We start from the raw sequence: 24,149 nt of genomic DNA on the forward strand, positions 1-24,149 counted from the left end.
TACAAAAATACTTCCAAAATGACACTACCATTTTGATGCAATGCACCAAAGAATATGTCAACATTATCAAAACTACCATGCTTTCGATACTCTTATATACATGATTCTCCCTAATCCTCACTAAATTCCTAAACATCCCAAACTAATATTATAGGTATGTAACAGATGTACAATGCACTGGGAACCACTAGAATTCTACTGCTACAAAAGCAGCCTGAATTAAAGCTGTTACTCTGCTGCCACCTAGTGAGGTAATAAAATGCCAGAACCAAATCAAAAGTGACTGGAAAAAAATTTTTCAGGGATGATATGATAAAAAATCTTTTGGGGATTAATAAATCATTAAAATATACTAGTTTAGAACATGATCTTTAAAATACACTGCATAAAATGCTACAATGTTACTTTAAAAAAGATATGTGTATATTCCCATAAACATATTCTAGAGCATAAAGAATATAGCAATAATTACAATAAACTATCATATGTAAAATAACTCATATGAAAAAAATTACCCAAAACACTATCACAGTACGGTTATAAAAGCAAAATTTTCAAAACAATCTAAATTGCTAGCCATACAGGATTTGTCCAATAAATTATGGTACATTCTATACAATGGAATATAGGAGATCTAGTATGAGTCCTTTTCCTCCCGAGACACTATCAAAATAACAAAAAAAAAAAAAAAAAAAAAAAAAACTTTTTACATACATACATAGCCATCTGGTGATTTAAAAAATATGACCACAAGTCCATAAATTGGACACTCCCCACCCCTTCAAAAAGTGGAACTTAATTTTTCTCCCCTTCAGTGAAGGCTGGATTTGTATCTCACTTCCAGCAAACAGAATATGGCACAAGTGATTTTATCTCATATTTGAGATTAGATTATAAAAGACTACTTCCATCTTGGATACCTTGGAGTAACTACTCTCTCTCTTAGATCACTTGCTCTTTGGGGATGTTCGTTGCCATGTGGTAAAGACTCGGGCAGCTGTAGGGACCCACTTGGAACCCCAATGTTTGTATGATCAGTATTTTAAGCTGAAGACAGTTGAGACTCAACAGATGAAGAATAAAGCCTCCTCAGAGCTTCACTTAGCTGACTAAAAGCAGAAACTTCTGGAAGTAGAGCTGCCATAAATTCCCTCTTCAGGGAGGTTTTACTCCCAGAAAGGAAAATAAGAGTGAAACTATCTTAAATCCCCTAGGGGGCAGGGGGAGTATTACAGCCCTGAAGAAGACAGAAAAAGACCACTTACCCCAGCATAAACAAACATTATTATAAACTTTCTTATTTCCCATTTGTTCCCCTAAAAACACATTTGCCTTTCCCAAAGAAACCCTTTTGTTCTTTACATAACAGTCTTTCCTTCCCACTCCTTCTTCCCTATTAACTTAGGTATAGAAACCCCTAACTTGAGTCTTTTAGCAAACCACTTCTTTTGTGCACTCCTATATGCATATGAATAAACTTTGTTGGTTTTTTTTCTTTCTTTTCAGTCTTTTGTCAGTTTAATTCACTGGCCCCCAAACACCGAATCTAAGAGGGTAGAAAAAAAGGTTCCTCCCCCCACCCCCACAGCCTGTGGACAGACCCACAGTGCAAGGAATGGAGGCTTCAGGCCTAAAGCCAGTGAGGAACTGAGACATGGAGCCCTGAGATGACAGCAGGCTTGGAAAAGCTTGACGGCAACCTCATAAGAGCCATAACCACACAACTGAATTGCTCTCAAAATCTATGACGTAATAAATATTTGTTGCTTATTTAAGCTGTTAACTTTGGGGGGTAATTTTGAGGTGATTTGTTAGGTAGCAATAGATAACTAATGCAACACACAACGATGAAGATAATGAAATGAAGGGGGGAAGAGCATCTGCAGATGAACTATTTCAATAAATTTCTGGTCAACAAGAAATAGATGGAGAAGTGCCAAGAACCACTGCACAGAGGTTACAACATCCACAAATGAAGCTGCCCATTCTGCAAGGCCCCAAAGAAGATCCAGACAACTACAAAGGATGACTAGAGTAACAAATGGACAGAAAAAGAGGGACTGGTTATTTTTAACTAATGTAAAACAATTACATCCCTACAACTCCCATACATAAGACATGTAGGTTACCTCCTAAGCAAAAGGAAAAAACAACAACAGCAGAGGGTTCTTCTCTAAAGAAACTGAACCAAATCCTTAGAGGAAGAAGTAAAGCAACTGTACCCACATGGGCAATGGGGCCCCAAAACACAGACCTCTCTGAATAGTGAGATTAAAAGGTCCTCCAGCACAAGTACTTAATAAAAAGCAAAGGTTACAAAAAAAAAAAAAAAAGCAAAGGTTACAGTTGACAAATCCAGCCCACATTCAGAGCTTCCAAACAGCTTTTCTGCTTCATTTTTAAATGCAAATCGCCAACCAAGAATCACCATACGTTTCAGGAAAACCAGAAACATGAAGAAAAAAGATGGCTCGAGAAAGAAAAAATAACTCTAAATACCCTCTATATAGTATTCTCATAAAAGATTTAAGAAGTTGATCAGGCACCTGGGTGGCTCAGTCAGTCCAACTCTTGATGTTGGCTCAGGTCACGATCTCACAGTCCGTAGGTTCGAGTCCCATGTCAGGCTCTGCTCTGACAGCACGGAGCCTGCTTGGGATTCCCTCCCCCTCTCTCTCTCTGCCTCTCCCCTTCTTGCTCTCTCTCAAAATAAATGAATAAACATTTTTTAAAAAATTTAATTTTTAAAAATGCAGAGGTAGTAGCAGCTCACTAATCTCCAGGTGACACTTTTGTTTCTCCATCCTTCTAATTCCTTTGTACTCAAGTCTATGTGTTAAGTCCCTATATGTTTGAGAAATTAGAGTCCTCTTTTCACATGATAAAAAAAGGAAATGTAATACTTTCCACTAATATAACTAGTTCCAGTGAAGACATTTTTAGGTATTTTCACCATTTCAATTCAACCAGAGACCTAAAAAATTGTTTTAAAAACTATGTTCACCAAACAGCATGTAAATATAAATGAAGTTGACAATATGAAAGTTAGAGTTTAATATTAAATATTAAACATAAGAGAGGTAGATGAAGGCAGGGAACTTTATTTATTTTTATTACATTTATTTATTTTTGAGAGACAGAGAGAGCACAAGTGGGGGAAGGGCAGAGAGAGAAGGAGACACAGAATCCGAAGCAGGCTCCAGGCTCTGATCTGTCAGCACAGAGCCCAACGCGGGGCTCGAACCAACAAACTGCAAGATCATGACCTGAGCCGAAGTAGGACGCTCAACTGACTGAGCCACCCAGGCGCCCCAAGGCAGGGAACTCTTAAAGTCCTCATCTTACAATATGAAGAGTCAACAAACACTCTTATAGGGGTTATCAGAACAGTGAAGGGAAGTCTAAATATTCAGGCTTGATCAATAAAGAACTAACAAGAGTATAACTAAGATGAGAAACTAGAAGTAAAGGCAAGCACAAAGATTTTGTGCTACATTCCCCATAACCACTCTAAAAATTCACCTAAAGTTGATTAATAAAGAGATATAATTATATTATTAGATTTACATATAACCACAGGATAAGTAAAAAATAGAAATAGTTTCAAGTGGTTGCCTTTACTGAGCAGGACTGATGGAGAAAAGGAAGGAATGGGGCCCTCCATTATATGCTTTCCAATATTGTTTTTTTAACCATGAGCAAGTATTATCTTAATAAAGAAATAATTTTTAGTCATCAGACAAAAAATGTTTAATGAAATGGAAAAACATTTAGGACGGATTAGGTAAAAACAGCAGATTACTGAACTGTAAGTCACAGATATTAAACAGTTTATGTAGAAAACATAATAGAAGCTCCATTAATAGCAAGGATCACTGTAATAAACCTCCAGCACTTTGAGTGGTAGTTGACACATAATACACACTGAAAAATACCGTGGAATGAATAAATTTTCACTTAACTAAACAAAATAATACATACAAGAGAGGAAGGTCTAAGTGGATACACACCAAAATGTGAGAAGCAACAACCATCACTAACTGGGAAGATTATGGATGCTTTTCATTTTTGTCCTTTTCCTTATCTTCATTTCCTAAATTTTCTATAATGAATACAAATTACTTTTATAATGGGGAAAAACTTTTTAAAACACTACCATTATTCATTATTACAAGACCAGAATCACAATACAAAGACATTTTTATGACATATCAAGTCCAAGTTAGAAAAATTCACAACTACTAATAATGGAAAAGGTTTAGTAAGGTACAGGCATCTTCACTGATCTTGACCTAATTAAGAAGATTTGAAAAGCTTTCACTATAATGGAATACTGCAAAATTATTATTCATTGCACAAATCGGGTAATTAGTTGCAATCCTTATATAAACTAATCTCATGAACCTACCAGTTCTACAGATAAGAAGTCTTTCTTGGTTATGCTTTTTAGAACTTCATAGTCACACAAATTAAATACGTAAAATACTGGTTTTTTTTTTAAAGTTTATTTATTTATTTTGAGAGACAGTGCATACACAAGCAGGGGAGAAGCAGGGCTAGGGAGACAGAGAGAGTCCCACGCAGGCTCCACACTGTCTGCACAGAGCCTGACACGGGGCTCAAACTCACAAATGGTGAGATCGTAACCTGAGCCAAAATCAAGAGTCAGATGCTTAATCAGCTAAGCCACCCAGGCACCCCAATACTGTATCATTTTAAGTGGTTCTCCATCAGAGAGTAATGCCACATCCACTGCTCAGATTTGCCTTAATCTGGAATAAAACTTAAAAGCCACTTACAATGGTTTGGGCAACACCATGTATGAAAAGAGCAGAAAGATATGAAAATCATTTTCATTTTTATACAGCAATCAGTCTTCATAAAAAGAAAAGATCAAAAGAAATATTCCAAAAGTTTGTTTTATTTTTCATTTGTTCCTGACATAGCTGATTACTTTTTCTTTTTTTTAATATTCTTTTGTATAAAGCACACATTCTTTAAAAATCAATGATCATTCTTTCAACAATTTTTCACTGATTCACAAAGAGGAACAGTTTTTTTTTCCCTTTTTTACCCAAACCAGTAGTTGCCATTTCTATAATCATATATAATGGACTGTCAGAGCACTTGAGCAAATAACCAATTTGTAAAGGAATTGTGAAAAAAGAAGCATGAAATCCATTTAACATCTCACCTGACAGATAGCTCCAGTGCTAAAACAGGGGTAGAGGACAAATGTTCTTCAGCCTGGGCAGTAGCACTATTCAATACTAAATAACAAATGTGTTTGTATCTCTTACTTATTCCACTATCAAAATTAAAAATTCATGTAGGATATCCAATATTATACTCCTAAAATCACAGTGAACACTCCTATTTCATATGGAATACCAAGTAATACTCTTTAGCGGCTCTTTGGTACCTCTCCTTATTGATTGTCTTGTACTATACATAGTTTTACTACAACTCTTATATCTTAAAGCTGCTTCAGAGTAGGAATTCTATTTTGTTTACCTACAGTGTGCTGTATCATCTTTGAGACCTTATAAGGCCTACAGTCGCTTGATAATTACCTAGTAAAGCAATAAATACTATTTCTGCAAACATACTGATTCTCCCATCAAGTGAAAATTGCAATGCTATTCCAATTACCATCACAAAGCAACATGAGGAAAACTGGTAAAGTTCTCCTATATTTTACTTAAAAGAGAACAATATATATCATATCCGATTTATATGGAGGCTCAGGCAGTGAAGGAAGAAGGTAGCAGACAGGTAGATGGAGGCATAATGTACACAGGAACCAAACATCCAACTCTTAATATTGACTATCCCAAGGAGTGGGATAAAAGTTCTCACAGGAAGAACTTTTAATCTCCCTATATAATGTTTTATAAGGAAGACAATATCAGTAAGTAGAAACTAACACAAAAATGCACCTATAAGAATAGAACAGTAAAATTAACCAAAGAGATGTTGAAAAAGAATAATGAAAACATCATCTGGCAATATAGAAATAATAAAAGAAATACAGTTTATAATACAGTATAGTGGTAGGGATCCCAGGATCTGCAGCCTGACCACCTGCATGCAAATCCTGTTACTTAAGTCCCATTACTGTCACTTAAGTAACTGTATGGATTTGAAAAACTTACCCTTATGTGCCTCATTTTCCTAATTCATAGAACCAGAATAATAACGATATCTACACTTCATAGAGTATGTGCATGAAATGAGCTACTCTATGTAAAGTCCTCAGAACAATGTCTAGTATACATAAATGCTCACCAAGTGTTACCTGTTAAAATAATTATTGCTAAAAAAATAAATTGTTGCTATAGCCAAAACCCAAAATATACTTGAGCAACCACAATGATATTTTTTAAAATGCTAATTAAAGCAATAACAAAATTTTATTTTTGATTGTCAGCTTGTCTACATCATTATTTATGAAACTACCCAAAATTGCCAAGGATGCAGTGAAATGGGCTCTTTTAGGCAATGGTATTTGGGGTGTATCACAGAGCCTTTGGCAATATGTATCAAGGACTTCAGAACTTTCCATACTCTTTAAGTATCTAAGTACTATATTCATCATAACCTACACAAAGATGGGTATGAGATCATTAGTTATATATAACAAAAAAATAAAAACAGTTCAAATGCAAGCAAATAATTTTATCTTGACAAGAATTAAGCCATAATTTAGTATACTTTAAAAATGGGAAATGTTTGGGGCACCTGGGTGGCTCAGTCAGTTAAACGTCCAACTCCTGACTGGTTCAGGTCATGATCCCAAAGTCGTGCAATCGAGCCCCACATCCATCTGCCTGCCTAAGTAAGATATGCTCGTTCGCTCGCTCTCTCTCTCTCTCTCTCTCTCTCTCTCTCTCTCTCTGCCTCCCCCAGCCCACGACTCACATGTGCATGCTCTAAAAAAATAAATAAATGAAAAATAAAGCAAATTGTCCATGTCAATATAAAAAAATAATACAAAAATATTAATACAGTTTAGTTCTGATTTTGGCATATGGTAGATATTCAATAAATATTTACTGACTATATGAATAACCAAAGAGACAAAGTCAATCTCTTTGTCCTATATTATCTTCTTTCATGTATTTGGGCCCTGTAGCCTAGCTGTATTTTAAAATACATATGCTTAGAGGTGCCTGAATGGCTCAGTCAGTTAAGTGCCTGACTTCAGCTCAGGTCATGATCTTGCAGGCCATGGATTTGAGCCCCGCATCAGGCTCTGTGTTGACAGCTCAGAGCCTGGAGCGTGCTTCAGATTCTGTGTCTCCCTCTCTCTCTGCCCCTCCCCTGCTCATGCTCTGTTTCTCTCTCTCAAAAATAAATTAAAAAATTTTTTAAATAATAAAATAAATAAAATAAAATACATGTGCTTAGAAATATTAACAAAAAAAGGATTTTCTTAATATTTCAAAGTTTTAGATGTTTGCTATACCTAAAATAAGGGGAGCTGCAAATTCTACCTCGGGGTTGCACCTGTATTTGCCACAGAGGTTTTACCTGTTTCTGTTTAGCTCTAAGCCTTCTCTACCCAGATTTAGTAACAGATATTGAATTCACTTGATTTTCATGTTTAAGTACCACCACTTCAGGGACAATCTCTCTATAAATTAGGAATAACTCTCATAATTAGCATTTAGTCAAAGAAACTAATATTTAAACAATCTTTTTATCCATTAGTAAAGCCTAAGGATGTGACCAGCTGATACCGATTTCAAAGTTTGGTTTTAAGATGTTAGACTGTTTTTTGACCAATACCTACTTTTCTTCTGGTGCAGTAACTACACTACACCCTAGGAGAATCGTGAATGAACTCTAGGAAACTAAATGTTGGGTCGCATGTAAAAACATTTTCCGGGGTGCCTGGGTGGCTCGGTCAGTTGAGCAACCGACTTCGGCTCAGGTCACGATCTCACGGTTTGTGAGTTCGAGCCCCGCGTCAGGCTCTGTGTTCACAGCTCAGAGCCTGGAGCCTGCTTCGGATTCTGTGTCTCCCTCTCTGTGTCTCCCTCTCTCTGCTCCTCCCCTGCTCATGCTCTGTCTCTCTCTGTCTCAGAAATAAATAGCCATTAAAAAAAATTTTTTTTTAAACAAAAAAAACCCCACAGTTTTCCAAGGAGTCTTTAGCTATGACTACAATAACATCCGTTGAACACTATACTAAGTATTTTATATGTATCTCCTGTAATCATTTAATGAACAAATTCTCAGCCGTATCCTTAAAACTCAATGGCTGGCTAAACATTACTCTGATTCAGATCACTGATTTTTACACTATATTCCACAGGGTACCTTAAGCAATAGCTCCTAAACCAGACTAGAAATCAGAATCAACTAGGGTGCTTTTCAAAGTAGATTCTCCACAACAAGCAAGACCTACTGAATTTGGATCTCTAATTTTGTTGTTGTTGTTTTTTTATAAAAGTATCCTATATGGTAATATAACCGTGATGGTAATGTAACCCAAACGCCCAGTGGTTTGGGGACTGTTGCCCTAAAAAAGTCCCACGGTGACATTAAAGACCACCCAGAATATAACCACACATGCTCTCTGAAAATGTGCAACACCCAAAGCAGCACCACTTTGACTTATTTTATATAGTGAGGCTCCACATAAGAGTCAGGCTTTAAAGAAGGAGTAAAAGGAGTTCTGCTACTTTCTTTTTTTAACTAATTTACCACCAGATATCAACTATAGCTTTAGATCACTAAACAGTGTTTCTGACTGACCTCTAATTATTCTTGGTTAGTCTCTCTTCTCCATGATAAAACAGAAACACAGGAGTCACAGCATTATTGTGTTCCTACCAGTTGCAAGAAAACTGGCCTGGCTCCCTTCCAGTAGGTTCTAATGAAATTACTGTAAAAAACAAAACAAAACAAAACAAACGAAAAAAAAAAAAAAAACAACAGGGCTAGAGTCTGTCAGTGATGTAATCTGCTCTACACTCTAAGGGTTTCTGCTTATCACCAGAGGTGTGATGCTAAACATTTAGTAAACCCGAACATTAACTATATAATGAGAAAAAACTACCATAAACCAAGTTTTAACAGCCCAAATACTAGAATACAGAACAATAAAGAAAAAAGCTATAGGAGATCAGAGTTGTATTGCTGATTTTGCCACTACTTGTATGATTGAAGCAAACACTTTATTTCTGGATTCTGACCCCTTAGACACTTCTGCAAAACTCTAAGTTTCCCTAGAACAGTTCAAAAATTTTAAATCCTTTTCAGGTATAACTTTATATAGTAGGAAGTTTCTAAGTATTGAATATGATATATGGTTTTAATTAATGCTTATTAGTAAATAAGAGATAAATTCTTATTAATACTAACATTCAAGGTTCTTATGTTACATATAAGGAACAATTTGCTTTGCAGTCAAAAAAAAAAAAGGAGCTAAAGCAAATTAGTATTTGCTCTAATCCCTTCCCTCAAGTGGAAATGAAAAATAGCTCAGTGAACAAATCTAAATTAAAGTAGTATACACATTACTTAATTGATCATAATTTGATTTACTCATTTTGTTCCTAAATAACATAAAACATATTTTGGTTTTTGTTTGTAGTTCACTGAAAATTATTCCAGAGACATATGAAACCTCTTTGATATTCTTCTCAGCATGTCAGACTTTTCTAGTCTAGCGTTTCATTACCTTATCCTCACTGTTCCTGTCTGAACATTCAGCTCCAGTCATTAGAATAAACATCTGCTACAAACATCATTAATGAGATACATATCAAAGGATCCAAGCAAGCTACTAACTACCTGGGGTAATTACACTGTTCTGTATAAAATCCTTATAGCAGCAAATACAGAAATTGCCTGAACATATTATAATTAGTTTATCCATACAATAGTTATTTCTGTAAGTCACTAAGTACATTATTAGGACATATAGAGCATCACCATACATGGAGGACTCTATTATAACAAAGGCATGGAATGTGATTTTTATGGGAAAAAAGGGCTTAATTTTCTTTTAAAGTTATACATTTCCTGAATTACCTACATTACATAAAACACCTTGTCAAAGTACCAGGGGCTTACCAATGACTTACTATTAACAGGAAGAAAACTTTTTTCTTTTTTAATTTTTTTTTAATGTCTATTTATTTTTGAGACAGAGAGAGACACAGCATGAACGAGAGAGGGTCAGAGAGAGAGGGGGACACAGAATCCGAAGCAGGCTCCAGGCTCTGAGCTGTCAGCACAGAGCCTGATGTGGGGCTCAAACTCACGGACGGTGATATCATGACCTGAGCCGAAGTCGGACGCTTCACTGAGCCACCCAGGCGCCCGGGAAGAAAACTTTTTTCAACTTTTATAATTTACTGAAGCAAATTTTAAAACAAAAATACTTTTGTATTAAATGTAGGTTTTCCTACTTTAAGCTCACTTTTACACTTTCTTATAAAGAAAGGAAAGCACATTTGAGTTGTAAGGAGAATGTATTCGATCATGAATTGGCAAACTTTGATCCAAAGGTCCAATGTGGCCTGCTACCTGTTATTGTAAATAAAGTTTTACTGGAACACAGTTACATTCATTTGTGTATGTAAACAAATGAATTTTTGTGCTACAAGGGCCGCGCTGAGATAGTTGAGGCAGGAATAACATGGTCCACAAAGCTAACAATATTTACTATCAGGCCCTTGCAAAAAACATTTGCTAAACCTTGAATTAGATGAAAACTTAAAACTGGGGATCCTGTCTTAAGCACTCCTGATCCATTTGGCACTAGACAGAGAGCCCTGGAGGTATGAGTTTTCAATATAATTTCTGAATGGATGAAAAAAGGAGATTCCCAGACCAGGGTTCAGAAAGAATGAATCTGTCTACAATTTCCTCCAAGAAACATTATGTAAATGTATCTCGCTTACTTAAATAGATGTGTTATAAAAAGCTGACTATAAATTACATTTCCATAAATGCCTAAGTGGCTTTTTAATTCCTGCAAAAATTTTCCTTGTAATCCAAGTCCCACATTTACCTTATAAATTCAATTTTTCTTAAAGCAGTGTATGCTTGTATGTATGTGTATATTATATGTAAGTCAGAAGATAAGTATATGCATATATAGCTATCTTTTCTCTACTGACTACTGAATGTTAAGTGTTTTAATTACTTCATTTAATCCTTTTACAACTCTATGGAAATAACAGATCATCCTACATTACATAAATCCAAACAAAAGTAGCTGTTTCTTTCTTAAGTCTATGTAGCTTTAAATTCTATCCTAATGGGTTGTCTGGGTAGCTCAGTTGGTTGAGCATCAGACTCTTGATTTTGGCTCAGGTCATGATCCCAGGGTCGTGGGACCGAGCACCAAGGAGCCTGCTTAAGATTCTCTCTCCCTCTGAGGCGCCTGAGTGGCCCAGTTGGTTAAGCGTCCGACTTTGACTCAGGTCATGGTCTCGCAGTTTGTTGAATTGGAGCCCTGCATTGGACTCTGTGCTGACAGCTCAGAGCCTAGAACCTGGAGCCTGCTTCAAATTCTGGGTCTCCAGCTCTCTCTGCCCCTCCCCCACTCGCACTCCATTTATTGTTGAGAGACAAACATTTAAAAAAACAAAAAAAAAAGATCCTCTTACCCTCTACCCCTCCCTTCCACTCACGCTCACTCTCTAAGATAAATCAAAATTAAAGAATTTCACAATCACTATGTTTCCCTTATCTTTCATGTGAAGACATTAGCAGCTTTTCACAGACCAATTCATTCAATAAATATTTATTAAGTGCCTACCATGTGCCAGGCACTATTCTAGGCACTGAGGACACACTGGTTAAAAAAAATAAAAATCCTGGGGCACCTGGTTGGCTCAGTCAGTACAGCATGCAACCCTTGATTTCAGGGTTGTGCGTTCAAGCCCTACATTGGGTGTAGACCTTATTAAAAACAAAAGAAATCTATTTGGCAGAGAGAATAAATAATTCATTTTTTTTTAAGAAGATAAAAATCCAGCCCTCATGGAGCTTGCCTTCATCATGATTAATTCATAAGAAGACTTTTGCTTATCTATTACAAATCATTCCATAACTTTGCCCTTTTTCTATTGTCAACATAGTGTGAGTTATTACCTTTGACTTTGCTACCTATGTGACAATAGTAGTTACAAAAAAATAATTTGGGGATGCCTGGGTGGCTCAGCAAGTTAAGCATCCAACTTTGGCTTAGGCCATGATCTCACAGTTTGTAAGCTTGAGCACCACGCTGGCCTCTGTGCTGACAGCTCAGAGCCTGGACCCTCCTTCAGATTCTGTGTCTCCCTCTGTCGCTCTCTCCCCCTCCCCCACTTGTGCTCTCTCAAAAATAAAATAAGAATAAGAATTTGGTTTTTACCTAGATAACGATTCACAACTAGTTCAAATTAAATTTACACTATTTAATCTCTAGATTAAAAAGAAAATAAAATTTGAAGGGGAAGGGAAAATAAAACATGAGATTAATTCTAAAATTTTGACATAGTTCTATATCTTCATAATTTTTTAACAGACACTGAATTAATTTTGAATGAATGAATTTTAAAGACAGATCATTTCTCTTTATTGCATTACAAATTACAGAGAAATTCTATTATAAAAGTTCTTATTACCTTTACCAGAATATTCTACAGGATCTGTGAAAAGGCAGAATTTCATAATTACACAACAGTTCAATTCCAACTGTATCTGCAATACCCTGATATCACTTCTCCTGATACTGGATTTCCACCCAACTATAACAGACCCTCACCTTCTCTGCATCTCCACTATGACCAATACTGATTTAGATCTACCCTTGAAATTCTCCCATGGGTCAAGTTATATGTAGTAGTTCCCTGGACGTATCACACTTTGTTTATGCTATCTGATTAAGTATTGTATTCTTTCATTTAATCACTTAATGCTAAGCAGTATACTAACTGGTTTAAAGTTATTACCTCTTTTAATTCTTACAACTTTAATAAGAATAACACATCTTCTCTGACTTATATAAATGATCTAGACATATAACAAGAAGAAAAGCTCTCCAATTCATTTTAAAAGAGTGGTACAAGCTTTGTACCAAAACCACACAAAGACAGTACAAAAACATACAGATCCATGTCACTTACAAACATAAATTCAAAAAACCATCAAATTGAATCCAACATGATGTTGGAGAAGTAGTTCAACTTCAGAAAATCTATCAGTTTAATTCACTACTAAGTAAATTAACAGATTAAAGGTAAAAACTCATATGACTTATCTCAATAAACACTAAAAATGCATACAATAAAATTCAATGATGATAAAAATTCTTAGCAAACCAGGAATAGTAATTTTCTTAACTAGATCAAGGCTATATAGTAAAACCTACAGCAAATACCATACTTAATACTAAAACTGAGAACTGTTCCTGCTAAAGTTAGAAACATGACAAGATTACCCAATACCATATAATTTTGCATTGTCTAGATGTCTAATACCATAACATACAAGTACTGATTATAAGACTGAATGAAAACAGAAAATATTTCCAGATATGACATACACAGGAAATTCAAAAAATCTATAGTCACACTATTAGAAAACATAGTGAGTTAGTGAACAAGAGGGTTCAGCAAGATTGCTAGTACAATATCAACATGCACAAATGATTAGTGTCCTCATGGAACTACTTGCCATGGGTGAGATGGTACTTCTGAATTCAAAGCAAGGAACCTCCTTTCAAAGTCAGTAGGTATTAGGCATTTCCATTTAAATTTCCAAGTAATGATTTCCAAGTTTAATGGCCTCCTTTCAGGGCCACATGCAAACAGGCAGTTAATTACAATATAAAAACATAGGTTCTTTTTTAAAATTTTAACAAAAGACATGTGAGATCTCTATAGTGAAAGCTATACAACACTACACAGAGAAACAGAAGAGGACTTAAATAAATGGAAGGATATACCAAGTTGATGGGTTGGAACATTCAGTACTGGTACATGCAGATTAGATGCAAATCAAATGAAAATTCTAGCAGGCTTTTTCAGAGAAACTAAAAAGTGGATTCTCACATTTAAAGAACATGCAAACAATCTAGAACAGTCAAACAACTTTTAAAAAACAACAACAATGCTGGAAGGCTTATACTACCCGATTTTCAAACTTGCTATAATCCTAAAGAATTCAAGACATTACGGTAAGGATAGACACATAGATCAATGAAACAGTAAATACAACAGCTATACAGTAAATTGATTTATAACACATGTGCCAAGACAATTAAATGGAAAAAGGATGGTCTTTTCCAATAAATGATACTAGAACGACTGATTTTCATTGGGAAAAAAATTAACATTGACTCTCACCTAACACATATACAAAAATTAACTCAAAATGTATCACAGCCCCAGTGTATAAAATTTCTAGGAAAAAAACATTAAGAAAAATCCTGCAGCCTTGAAGAAAGCAAATATTTTTTAGAAACATCAAAAGTATAAACCATAAAAAAATGTAAATGAAAACATGTCTACACAGACGTACATACTCACAAATGTTTACAACTTCATTTAAAATGGCCAAATACCAGAAACATCCCAAATATCTATCACAGGTGAATAGGGATATAGTATATCCATATACTATAGTAAGACTCCATTAAAAAGGAACAAATTGTTATTATACATACTAACAGAGTTTTAGAATCGTTATAAATTCATTATATTGAAAGAATAAAGTCAGACACAAAAAAGTACACATTGTGTGATTCCATGTATATAAAATTCTAGCAAATGCAAAGCAATCTGTAATGACAGAAGCTGGCTGACTAGGGCTAGTGGCAGCAAAAGGGATTGACTATAAAAGGACAGGAGGGGTGCACCTGCTTGGGGATTCTCTCTCTCTGCCCCTCCCCCATGTGCACTCACTAGCTCTCTCTCTTCCTTTCTCTCTAAATAAATAAACTTAAAACAAAAAGGACAGGAGAAAACATTTAGGATAATAAAATGATCTGTATCTTGATTATGGCAGTGATTTCATGGAGGTATATGTCTGTCAAAATTCAATGAACTATATGCTGCATATAAATTATAACTCAACTACATTGACAAAAATAAAGCAATAATGTTGTAAGCCATGTGGAAAAAGTTTATGTCTGCTTTTGGCACAGTGAATTGGTTCAGTTTCTCTAATAATGAAGCAATGAATAACAAAAGTCCTATTCAGAGCAGTAATCCCCCTGTGGGGGTGGGAGGGGATTTAAAACCCTCAGTTTTAAATGTTTTTCCCATTTTAAGTATTAGTTGGACACTAATATTTAAACATGTATGAAACAAAATATTAAACAAAGATCCTACATAAATTTGAAAGAGGCTACATGTTTTAATGAACTTTCATTTGAATGGTGTATGTGGAAATTTTAAAAACAATTTGGAAAATAAAATGAAAGGATCTCAACACAAACCTCCAAGAAAAATATAAACACTGTACTAGATTACATAAAGTAGCTCAGAAACACAATATAAAACTTTTACATATTTAACAGTTTGGGTAAAATAGCTTCCCTTCTACAAGAAGAATAACAGCAGTGAAGGCAAAATACCAGGCACAATTAAAAACTATTTTGCATATGTTAACTCAATTAATTATCACAAAACCAAAGAACTGATTTTAGTATAACCTCCATTTTACAAACATGTAAAGTGTGATCACAAAGGTAGTAACACGATGAACCAAAATTTCAACCTGGGCAGTTTGGTTCCACAGTCTGTTATCTCAGTCACTATGTTATGTGGCCTTTTACAGGGTAAAAGTGTTCTTTCCTTCCAATTTTATGATTTCTTGACAACAATACATGTGTGCACACATACACCCCAAAATAGGTTATGCCCAAATATATCAAGAATTATTTGTTAATACAGGTTTCATTTTAAAAATGCATTAGCTCGCATCATAGGGGTCTCAGAATAAGAGAGAAAAGGGGTCAGAAAACTTATTTGAAGAAATAATGGTTGAAAACTTCCCTAACCTGGGGAAGGAAACATACATCCAGGTTAATAAAGCACAGAGAGTTCCAAACAAGATGAACCCAAGGAGGTCCACATCAGAACACAGAGTAATTAAAATGTAAAGATTAAGGAATTTTAAAAGCAGCAATACAGAAGCAAAAAGTTATGTACAAGAGAAAGCCCATAAGGCTATTAGCTGAGTTTTCAACAGAAACTTTGTAGGTCAGAAGGGAGTGGCATGATATATTCAAAGAGCTAAAAAATACCTACAACCAAGAATACTCTACAAGGTAAGGTTATCTTTCAGAATTGAAGGAGAGATAAAGAGTTTCCCAGACAAACAAGAGGAAAAGGAGTTCATCCACCACTAAGGGCCTTACAAGAAATGTTAAAGGAACTTCTTTAAGGTGGAAAAGAAAGGGCCCTAATTAGATGAAAAATTATGAAAAAAAGAGATGTAAAGTATGACAACATATATATAATGTGGAGGAAAAAGTAAAAAAGTTCTTTTAAAATGTGTTCAAACTTAAGTGGCCAACGACTTAATATGGACTGCTATCATCTCAGGATAGGATTCTCATGGTAACCACAAACCCAAAACCTGTAATAGATACACAATAAATAAAGAGGAAAAAAAGCCAAACATAACACTACAGAAAGTCATAAATCGTAAGGAGAGTAAGAGAAGAACAAATGGAACAGAGAAGCGCTACAAAACAACCAGAAAACAACAAAATGACAGTAAGTACATACCTATCAATAATTACTTTAAAAAATATATTAGCATCTACTGTATATCAGGGCTATTCTAGAATGCACTTTATATCAACACTTCACTAAAAACTTACAACCCTAAGAATATTATTTTCATTTTACATATGAGAAAACTAAGGCTCAAATTTGCTTCATTTATGCAAGGCATGGAGATACAAAGTTAACAGGACCAAACCACAAACGCTACTTGTCTTCCTTGAAAGCAATGTACTCTTAACCACATGTGTTGTCTCTCTTATTAGTCTTATTTAGAGCTGCTAAGCTCGGTTTCACAGTAACTTCCAATACTCTCATTTCACCTAATTTTTCTCCCAACTTTAAAAGTGTTAATTAATGTTGGTTCTAATTTCCAAATATGTCAATGAACCTTTAAGACTTAAATACTGCTTTTTAGATATAGAACACTCAAACCTGTTATTCTGTAGAATTATTTACATTTATGCAATATATCCATCAAAAAAATCAGTTATAAGCACAAACATATCAGTAAATCTTAAATAGCTCTGAAATATGTATATATTCACATTTTACAAGTCCTTTATCAAGTACTATCAATTACAATGCCATGGTTTCATTAATCACAAATTACACATTAATTTGATTTTAGTATAATTCTCCCATGGGTCAAGTTATATGTAGTGTCCTAGATATAACACACGTTATTTATGCTATCTGATTAAGTATTGTATTCTTTCATTTAATCATTTAATCATTTAATGCTAAGCAGTATACTAACTTCTACCTCTGTGCTCTTTCTACTCCTCAGTACGGTTTTTCTAATATGACCTTCTTTCTTCCCTTCTCAATCCATTCAATGAACCAAAAGATCATGAAAAATATTTAGAGGAGGGGCGCCTGGGTGGCTCAGTCGGTTGAGCGTCCCTCAGGCCATGAACTCGCAGTTTGTGGGTTGGAGCCTCGCGTCAGGCTCTGTGCTGACAGCTCAGAGCCTGGAGCCTGCTTCGATTCTGTGTCTCCTTCTCTCTCTGCCCCTCCCCCACTTGTGCTCTGTCTCTCAAAAATAAATAAATGTAAAAAAAGAAAAATTAAAAAAAGAGGAAAAGTATAAAATAAGAATATTTCAATCTATAGAAGCTACAGATCTCTCAAGAGCATAAAACACTCAATACTATTCTGAATACTCAGAATAGATATTCATTCAATATCTACTAGCATAATGCCTTGCAATCACTGTTGATATAAAGGTACAGAAGACAGGCTTGCTCCCTAATCTTGTGAAGCTTACAATATAGTAGGAGATACAGAAGTAAAATAATTAGAAAGGAAAAAGTAACTTCTGATAATGAAAAGTGCTATGAAGAAAGAAATACTATGTTTTGACAGAAGGAGACCTCTCATTTTTAAAAGTCTGATTTTAATGAAATGTAAGACACACTATTATAAAATCTTCTATCAAACAAAATGATTCCACCTATTTCTGAGACTGCAGTGGCTTAGTGTTTACCAATTTACCTATATAACTAATACAAATTTCTCACTGTTTCATTTTTAAGGAATTCTGTATTTCTATCTATATTCTTTGGCTTTACAATAAGGAAATAGTCCCTATTCAACAATGTTTTAGAACTTACAACAGATTCCTGTCAAAACTGTCACTATTACCTCCAGGCCTTGTCCAGACTAATAAAAATTCCTAGGCATTACCTTTTATTGCTAACTCTATCCAGGTCTCATAGCACACTCAATTTCAGAGATCCTTCCATCTAAATACTGTTGCTAGATACAATAAATAGCCAATAAACTAGGGAATAAGGATAATAAAAAGAGGTCCCTAACCCTATCATAACATGACCTTAAAAAATTTTACTGTTTCCCCCTGTTTCTCATATATAAATCATATATTTGGTAGATAACTTAAAACAGTATACTTTGGTTGGCATTTTCTTCATGATTATGGGAGCATCATTCTTTTGTCTCCATGGCTACTTGTGTGATATAGCATATACATCTATTGAAGAAAATAATCACTTTGTAGGGGAGGGAGGTAGAAAAGTATACTCTAAACTTGGTTTTTGAGTTTGTGGTCTTGTCTTAACTTTTGTGTTGGCTCTAACTGAAACATGCCAATATGTGTTTTCAAGAGTTTTTGTTTAAGTATTGTATGAAAGTTTACAGAATGAAGGAAGTTCATCTACACTTGAATCTGTAAGCAAGATAACACACAAGTGTACCAAGTGATTAACTTTGTTGTTTTATCAATTTGTATGAATTTGGAGTATCTGTTGCCATTACTATACATGTGCAAATAAATGTGGCTTAGACTTGTGTGACTGCTTAAAAAAAAAAAAAAAATTTTACTGTTTATTTATTTTTGAGAGACAGACCACAAGTAGGGAAGGGGCAGAGCGAGAGAAGGAGACACAGAATCTGAAACAGGTTCCAAGCTCTGAGCTGTCAGCACAGAGCCCAAAGCGGGTCTCGAACTCATGAACCAAGGCGCCCCTTTCACAACATGGCTTTAAATAAAATAAAGTGGGGTACCTAGCTGGCTCAGTGGGTAGAGCATGCAACTCTTAATCTAAAGGTCATAATCTCACTGTCAACCACAGTGGTGTAGAGACTACTTAAAAAAATAAAAAAATAAATAATAAATGAATACATAAAGTGGAGTCTAGGGCTCATGGCTATTGATCAGCTGTTCTAATTCCATGGGTTCCTAGACCATTCTACAGCCCTCCGAGGGGTTTTTTCACCCTATAAATCACAGAAAGTCCCTCCCCCATGCTATTGGCCTTAAATTCTACTGTGCCAAAGAAAGATTTTGCACTAGTCCAGAAAATATAAATTTTTTCCTCACAGATTAAAGCATCACAAGACAGAGTAGTTATTCAAAAAGATATTTAGAGGTTCTCCTTTTGTTTTTGGTGGAGCACAGGTCCATGAGAAATAAGATATTTCCATTATCAGTCAAAACATCTTAGCTCAAATTACTGTAGCGAATCATTTATAGGTCTGACAGCATTGAGACATGGGGAAAGGAGCATACTAATGCAGAGGAGGGAAAATAAATGTAGGATGGCTGAATACAAATGGCAAATTTTACAGACTTTGTTATTCTGCTCAAGGTTTGCCAAGATCACAGCCTGGATATTATGAAGAAGACAAGGTAGAAAGTAAAGAATATCCAGAATATGAAACTCATCAGATCAAAACTATGCCTCACTCCCAAATCCCCGGGGCCATTTTATAGTATCAAGTCTGGAGAAATGCACCTCATCATTTTCACTCCTTCTCCACTCAGAGGTAGGAAGCTGTTACAAAGGTAACACTGTTACAATACTACATATCTATTAATAAACCCTAAGACATTGTTACATAGCTATTAAAAATATATATCAACAACTTAACTTCTGCTAATCCTTACTACCAATTTAATAGATTCCAAACTTATTCTAATCCAAAAAAATTAGATATAATTTTAACATTTGAAAATAAGCAATCAGGCAATTTTTATTTATCCTTCAAAATTATACATCCATAAGGAGGAGGGCATGGAAGGGACGAATCATCCAAATTGTCTGTATCTGAATCTTTAGCTGTATCTATCCTTATAAATCTATCCTTGTAGAATGAACAGTCTTAGAAGCACACAAGGCAAACTTAAATTTACCATCTGATATCTCTATATTGCTTAAAATTTTACCATGTATTAATATTAATTTTTTAATTTACTTCGTTTTTAAATTCAAAATAATATGAAAAAATGAACATACATATGTAAAACATACTTGTTATTTAACTATTTGGATTCACTATACTAAGCATTAATACAACTGCTTCATAACCAAAAAAAACAAAAAAAACAAAATCAAGACCACAATGATGATGATGGTTATCGCTATGTGATAAAATCACTTAGTTTCTTCTTTTCACTTGTTATTTTCTGAACTTTGCTTAATGAGCCTGTGTTACTCATAAAATCCACCCCCCCAAAAAGCTAGAAAATGCTAGGTTGGAAGGAAAGATGGGTTTCCAACAAAGAAAGACAAATGAAAGGAAATATTTTGATATATTCCCCAATAAAAAAGTATGTGTGTGTGTGTATATATATATATATATATATTTACTAAAAAGCAAAGCATGTTGAAATAGTGTCATTATATTCACCTAACATTAAAATCAAGTTGTATCTGCCCCACTCCATATCTTCATAGATATCTCTTAAGGTCACCACAAGCAAAATGTAGATGAAGATAACATGATCCAAAAGGTGTAACTGCCACCTTGACATTCAAAAGCTTCTTACAAAAATTAAGTGCAACCTATATCATCTTCAAAATAACATTTAAAAATGAAAAGGTGAAAACAGCATCTCAGAGAAATATCTGCATCCCCTTTTTAATTGCAGTATTATTCACAATAGTCAAGATATGGAAACAACCTAAATAACTATCAACAGATGAATAAAGATGTGCTATATAAATACAATGGATTATTATTCAGCCATAAGAAAGAAGGAAATTCGGCCATTTACAACAACACAGATGGACCTTGAGGACATTGTGCTAAGTGAAATAAGTCAGTCAGAGGAAGACAAATACTAGATGATAGCACTTACATGTGGAATCTAAAAAAAATCAAACTGATAGAAACAGAGACTAGAACGGTGGTTACCAGGGGCTGAGAAGGTAGAGGAAGTGGGGAAGTACTGGTCAAGGGTATAAAATTCCAGTTACAAGACAAATAAGTTCCAGGAATCTAATGTACACCATAGTGGTGACCGTAAATAATACTGTATTATACACTTGAAAGTTGCTAAGACAACAGATCTTAAATATTCTCACCACAAAAGAGAAATGGTCATTATGTGAAGTGATGGAGTTGTTAGCTAACAGTACTCATCTTGCAATCTGTACATGTATCAAATCAACACATTCTACACCTTAAGCTTACATAATGTTATATGTCAATTATATCTCAATAAAGCTGGAAAAAAAACCTAAACTATATATATGTTCTGTTAATTATTCTGAAATATTGTCTTTATTTTGAAAAAGTTAATAGGACTTCTATATTAACATCTGTTAAAATAATTACTTCAACTATCAAAACATTTGATGAAAAAATACATATTGCAATGCCATAAAAATAAGGACTACAAAATAGAAAAAGTTAAATACTACTGAGGATCATAAAATTTATACTAATTAAAAGCATAAGAATATCAAACTGAAGATAAGCTTTGTTGTAAGACTGTAACACCCACAAGAGTGTATAAAAATCACAAAAAGTATTAGCAAAAATTAAGAGAAAAATATCCGAAGGAACAAAATAGAGAACAAAATATTCGAAGGAACAAAGTATCAGAAAGACTTGGTAATTTTTAGATTCTAAACTGACAACACATCTGTTAATTTGAGAAGTGCTCAACAACCACTAAACACAGGTGGTGGGCAGCAGACATGCCAAAAAGGACAATATCATCAAGAGAAAACACTCTCAAACTTAAATTTGGTATAGATTTATGTCAAACTAACAGAATTTGGGGGGCAGGGGGACCTGGCTGGCTCAGTAGGTGGAGTATGGAATGCTTGATCTCGGGGTTGTGAGTTCAAGCCTTACGTTGGCTGCAAAGATTACTCAAAAATACAATCTTTAATAAAAAAGAAGTCTGAAACCAAAAATGAAGCAGAATGAGAGAAACTGACTTACATAACTAAGAATACTAGCAAAACAAAAATTATATATTTGAAACATGATTATTTTGCTGTTCAAGTCAGAAATTCACACTCCAAGAGTACAAACCTTCTTTACCAACAAAGCAGTATTCTTCAAGTATTAGAATTATTTGTATAATTTGTTTTAGAAATCTAACTTACCGAGTACCATCTGCTTTCCAGCTTACTTTATATGGCTTCTGCTCCAAAAGTTTAATATTTTGCTTGTCCATGGAAACAGGCTGTGCTCCAGGGAATCCAGACCTTAAAGGAGAACATTTTATTACTATTATGGCTGGCATCCATACAAAGCAATACGTCCTAAACCAATCTCACATTAGTCACACACTTACCACAACATTCTCCCTATCATGAGATTAATGTCAACTGGAAAAATATCAGCTTTCCCAAGAATGCTAACAAAACATTATCTTCTAGACATTTTGGATGTGAGTTAACAAGATTCTAATTGCCACTACATACTATAACTATTGAGCTTTTTAAATATTAATATTCATGATCTAAAGCTAAAGCAGGTATGTTTACAAGTTTACTTCAGGAAGAAGTTTCAATCTTGCTTGCCTTAATTATCGTACGTTATTCTAGACCTCATATTCCTCCACCATGACTCTGCCAACTTGGCATTAACTCTACAAGGTTGGCAAATTTCTGCTCAAAAGATGCCCAGAAGTGACAAAACAGGAGAAATATAGGTCAAGATTGAAGTACACTGGCAAGGGTTTAACACAACACTGAAATCATTATTACTTCATTTCATCTCTTAGTTAAAATTATTTCTGGGTAATTGATCTTAATATACAAGTCAAAAAGTTCTTTATATGAAGAATTTTTAACAATTAGCAATCCTGTTTCATCACGTTCCAGCTGTATTACAATTTTCTGCCACAGACAGCAATGATCAACAGAAATGACCATAGACAAGACCTGAGAGCAAAAGATTAGAACAATGAACTCTCTCCTGAATCTCCTCCCATGAAATGACTGATAGATATTTTCAGGTCATGGTGGGGGGCAGAACATATTTATATAAATATACTTATATACATAAAACTGATTCCCCCAGGTTTCTGATTACAGAAAAACTGGAAAATGTGGTACATTCAAGTGGCACCTATTCTCCCTTAATAAAATGATATGGTGATACAAACATTAATCAGCAATAGTAGAATCAAGCACACTAAAATACTGGATAGTGACAAAAGTAACTTTCTATTCTATTCAGAAGACATGTCTGAGTCATTTCATTTTGACTCAACTGTCTAGTAGTCTAATTTTGACTCAACTGTTCTTGAAAAAAATCTGATAAACTCTTGCTTGATATCTTTTTAAGCACTCTGTGTAAACATTCAATCTTCAAGGAGCAAAGAAGCTGTGTCAATGTTTGCATTAATGTTAAATGTTGCAGAGTAAGAGTAAGTTTTACTTAAAACTTTAAAATGGTTATTACCCTTCCCAGCCACAGAATTGATGACACTTCTGCTGTACCTCTCCTAACTTTGGTTGAGTTGTTACTTGAGTTACACCTTTAACAGTTACACCTTCCAGGAAAATAGCACCCTTAAGATAAAAAAAAAGGAAGAAGAAGAAAAATATTTTGTTAGAAATGAAAATCTATTTCCAAAGACTGAAAGATAGACTTGCTTATTTTTACGTCTGAGCAAATATATGAAACAGAAATGGTCTG

General features: G+C 34.6%; 1 protein-coding gene across 2 annotated transcripts in view; it reads right to left on the reverse strand.

Moving 5' to 3' along the window:
• Positions 1-24,149, reverse strand: part of RNGTT (RNA guanylyltransferase and 5'-phosphatase) — a 333,772-nt gene that overhangs the window by 241,187 nt on the left and 68,436 nt on the right. For both annotated transcript variants that reach the window (XM_042986788.1, XM_007076924.3), the window contains exons 7-8: positions 23,913-24,022; positions 22,607-22,708 (exon numbers count right to left, since the gene is read on the reverse strand). In XM_042986788.1, the coding sequence (XP_042842722.1) occupies positions 22,607-22,708; positions 23,913-24,022 (212 nt within the window). The remainder of the gene's footprint in view (positions 1-22,606; positions 22,709-23,912; positions 24,023-24,149) is intronic.

The sequence above is a fragment of the Panthera tigris genome, chromosome B2 (genome assembly GCF_018350195.1).
Source record: "Panthera tigris isolate Pti1 chromosome B2, P.tigris_Pti1_mat1.1, whole genome shotgun sequence".
Classification (NCBI taxonomy): domain Eukaryota; kingdom Metazoa; phylum Chordata; class Mammalia; order Carnivora; family Felidae; genus Panthera; species Panthera tigris.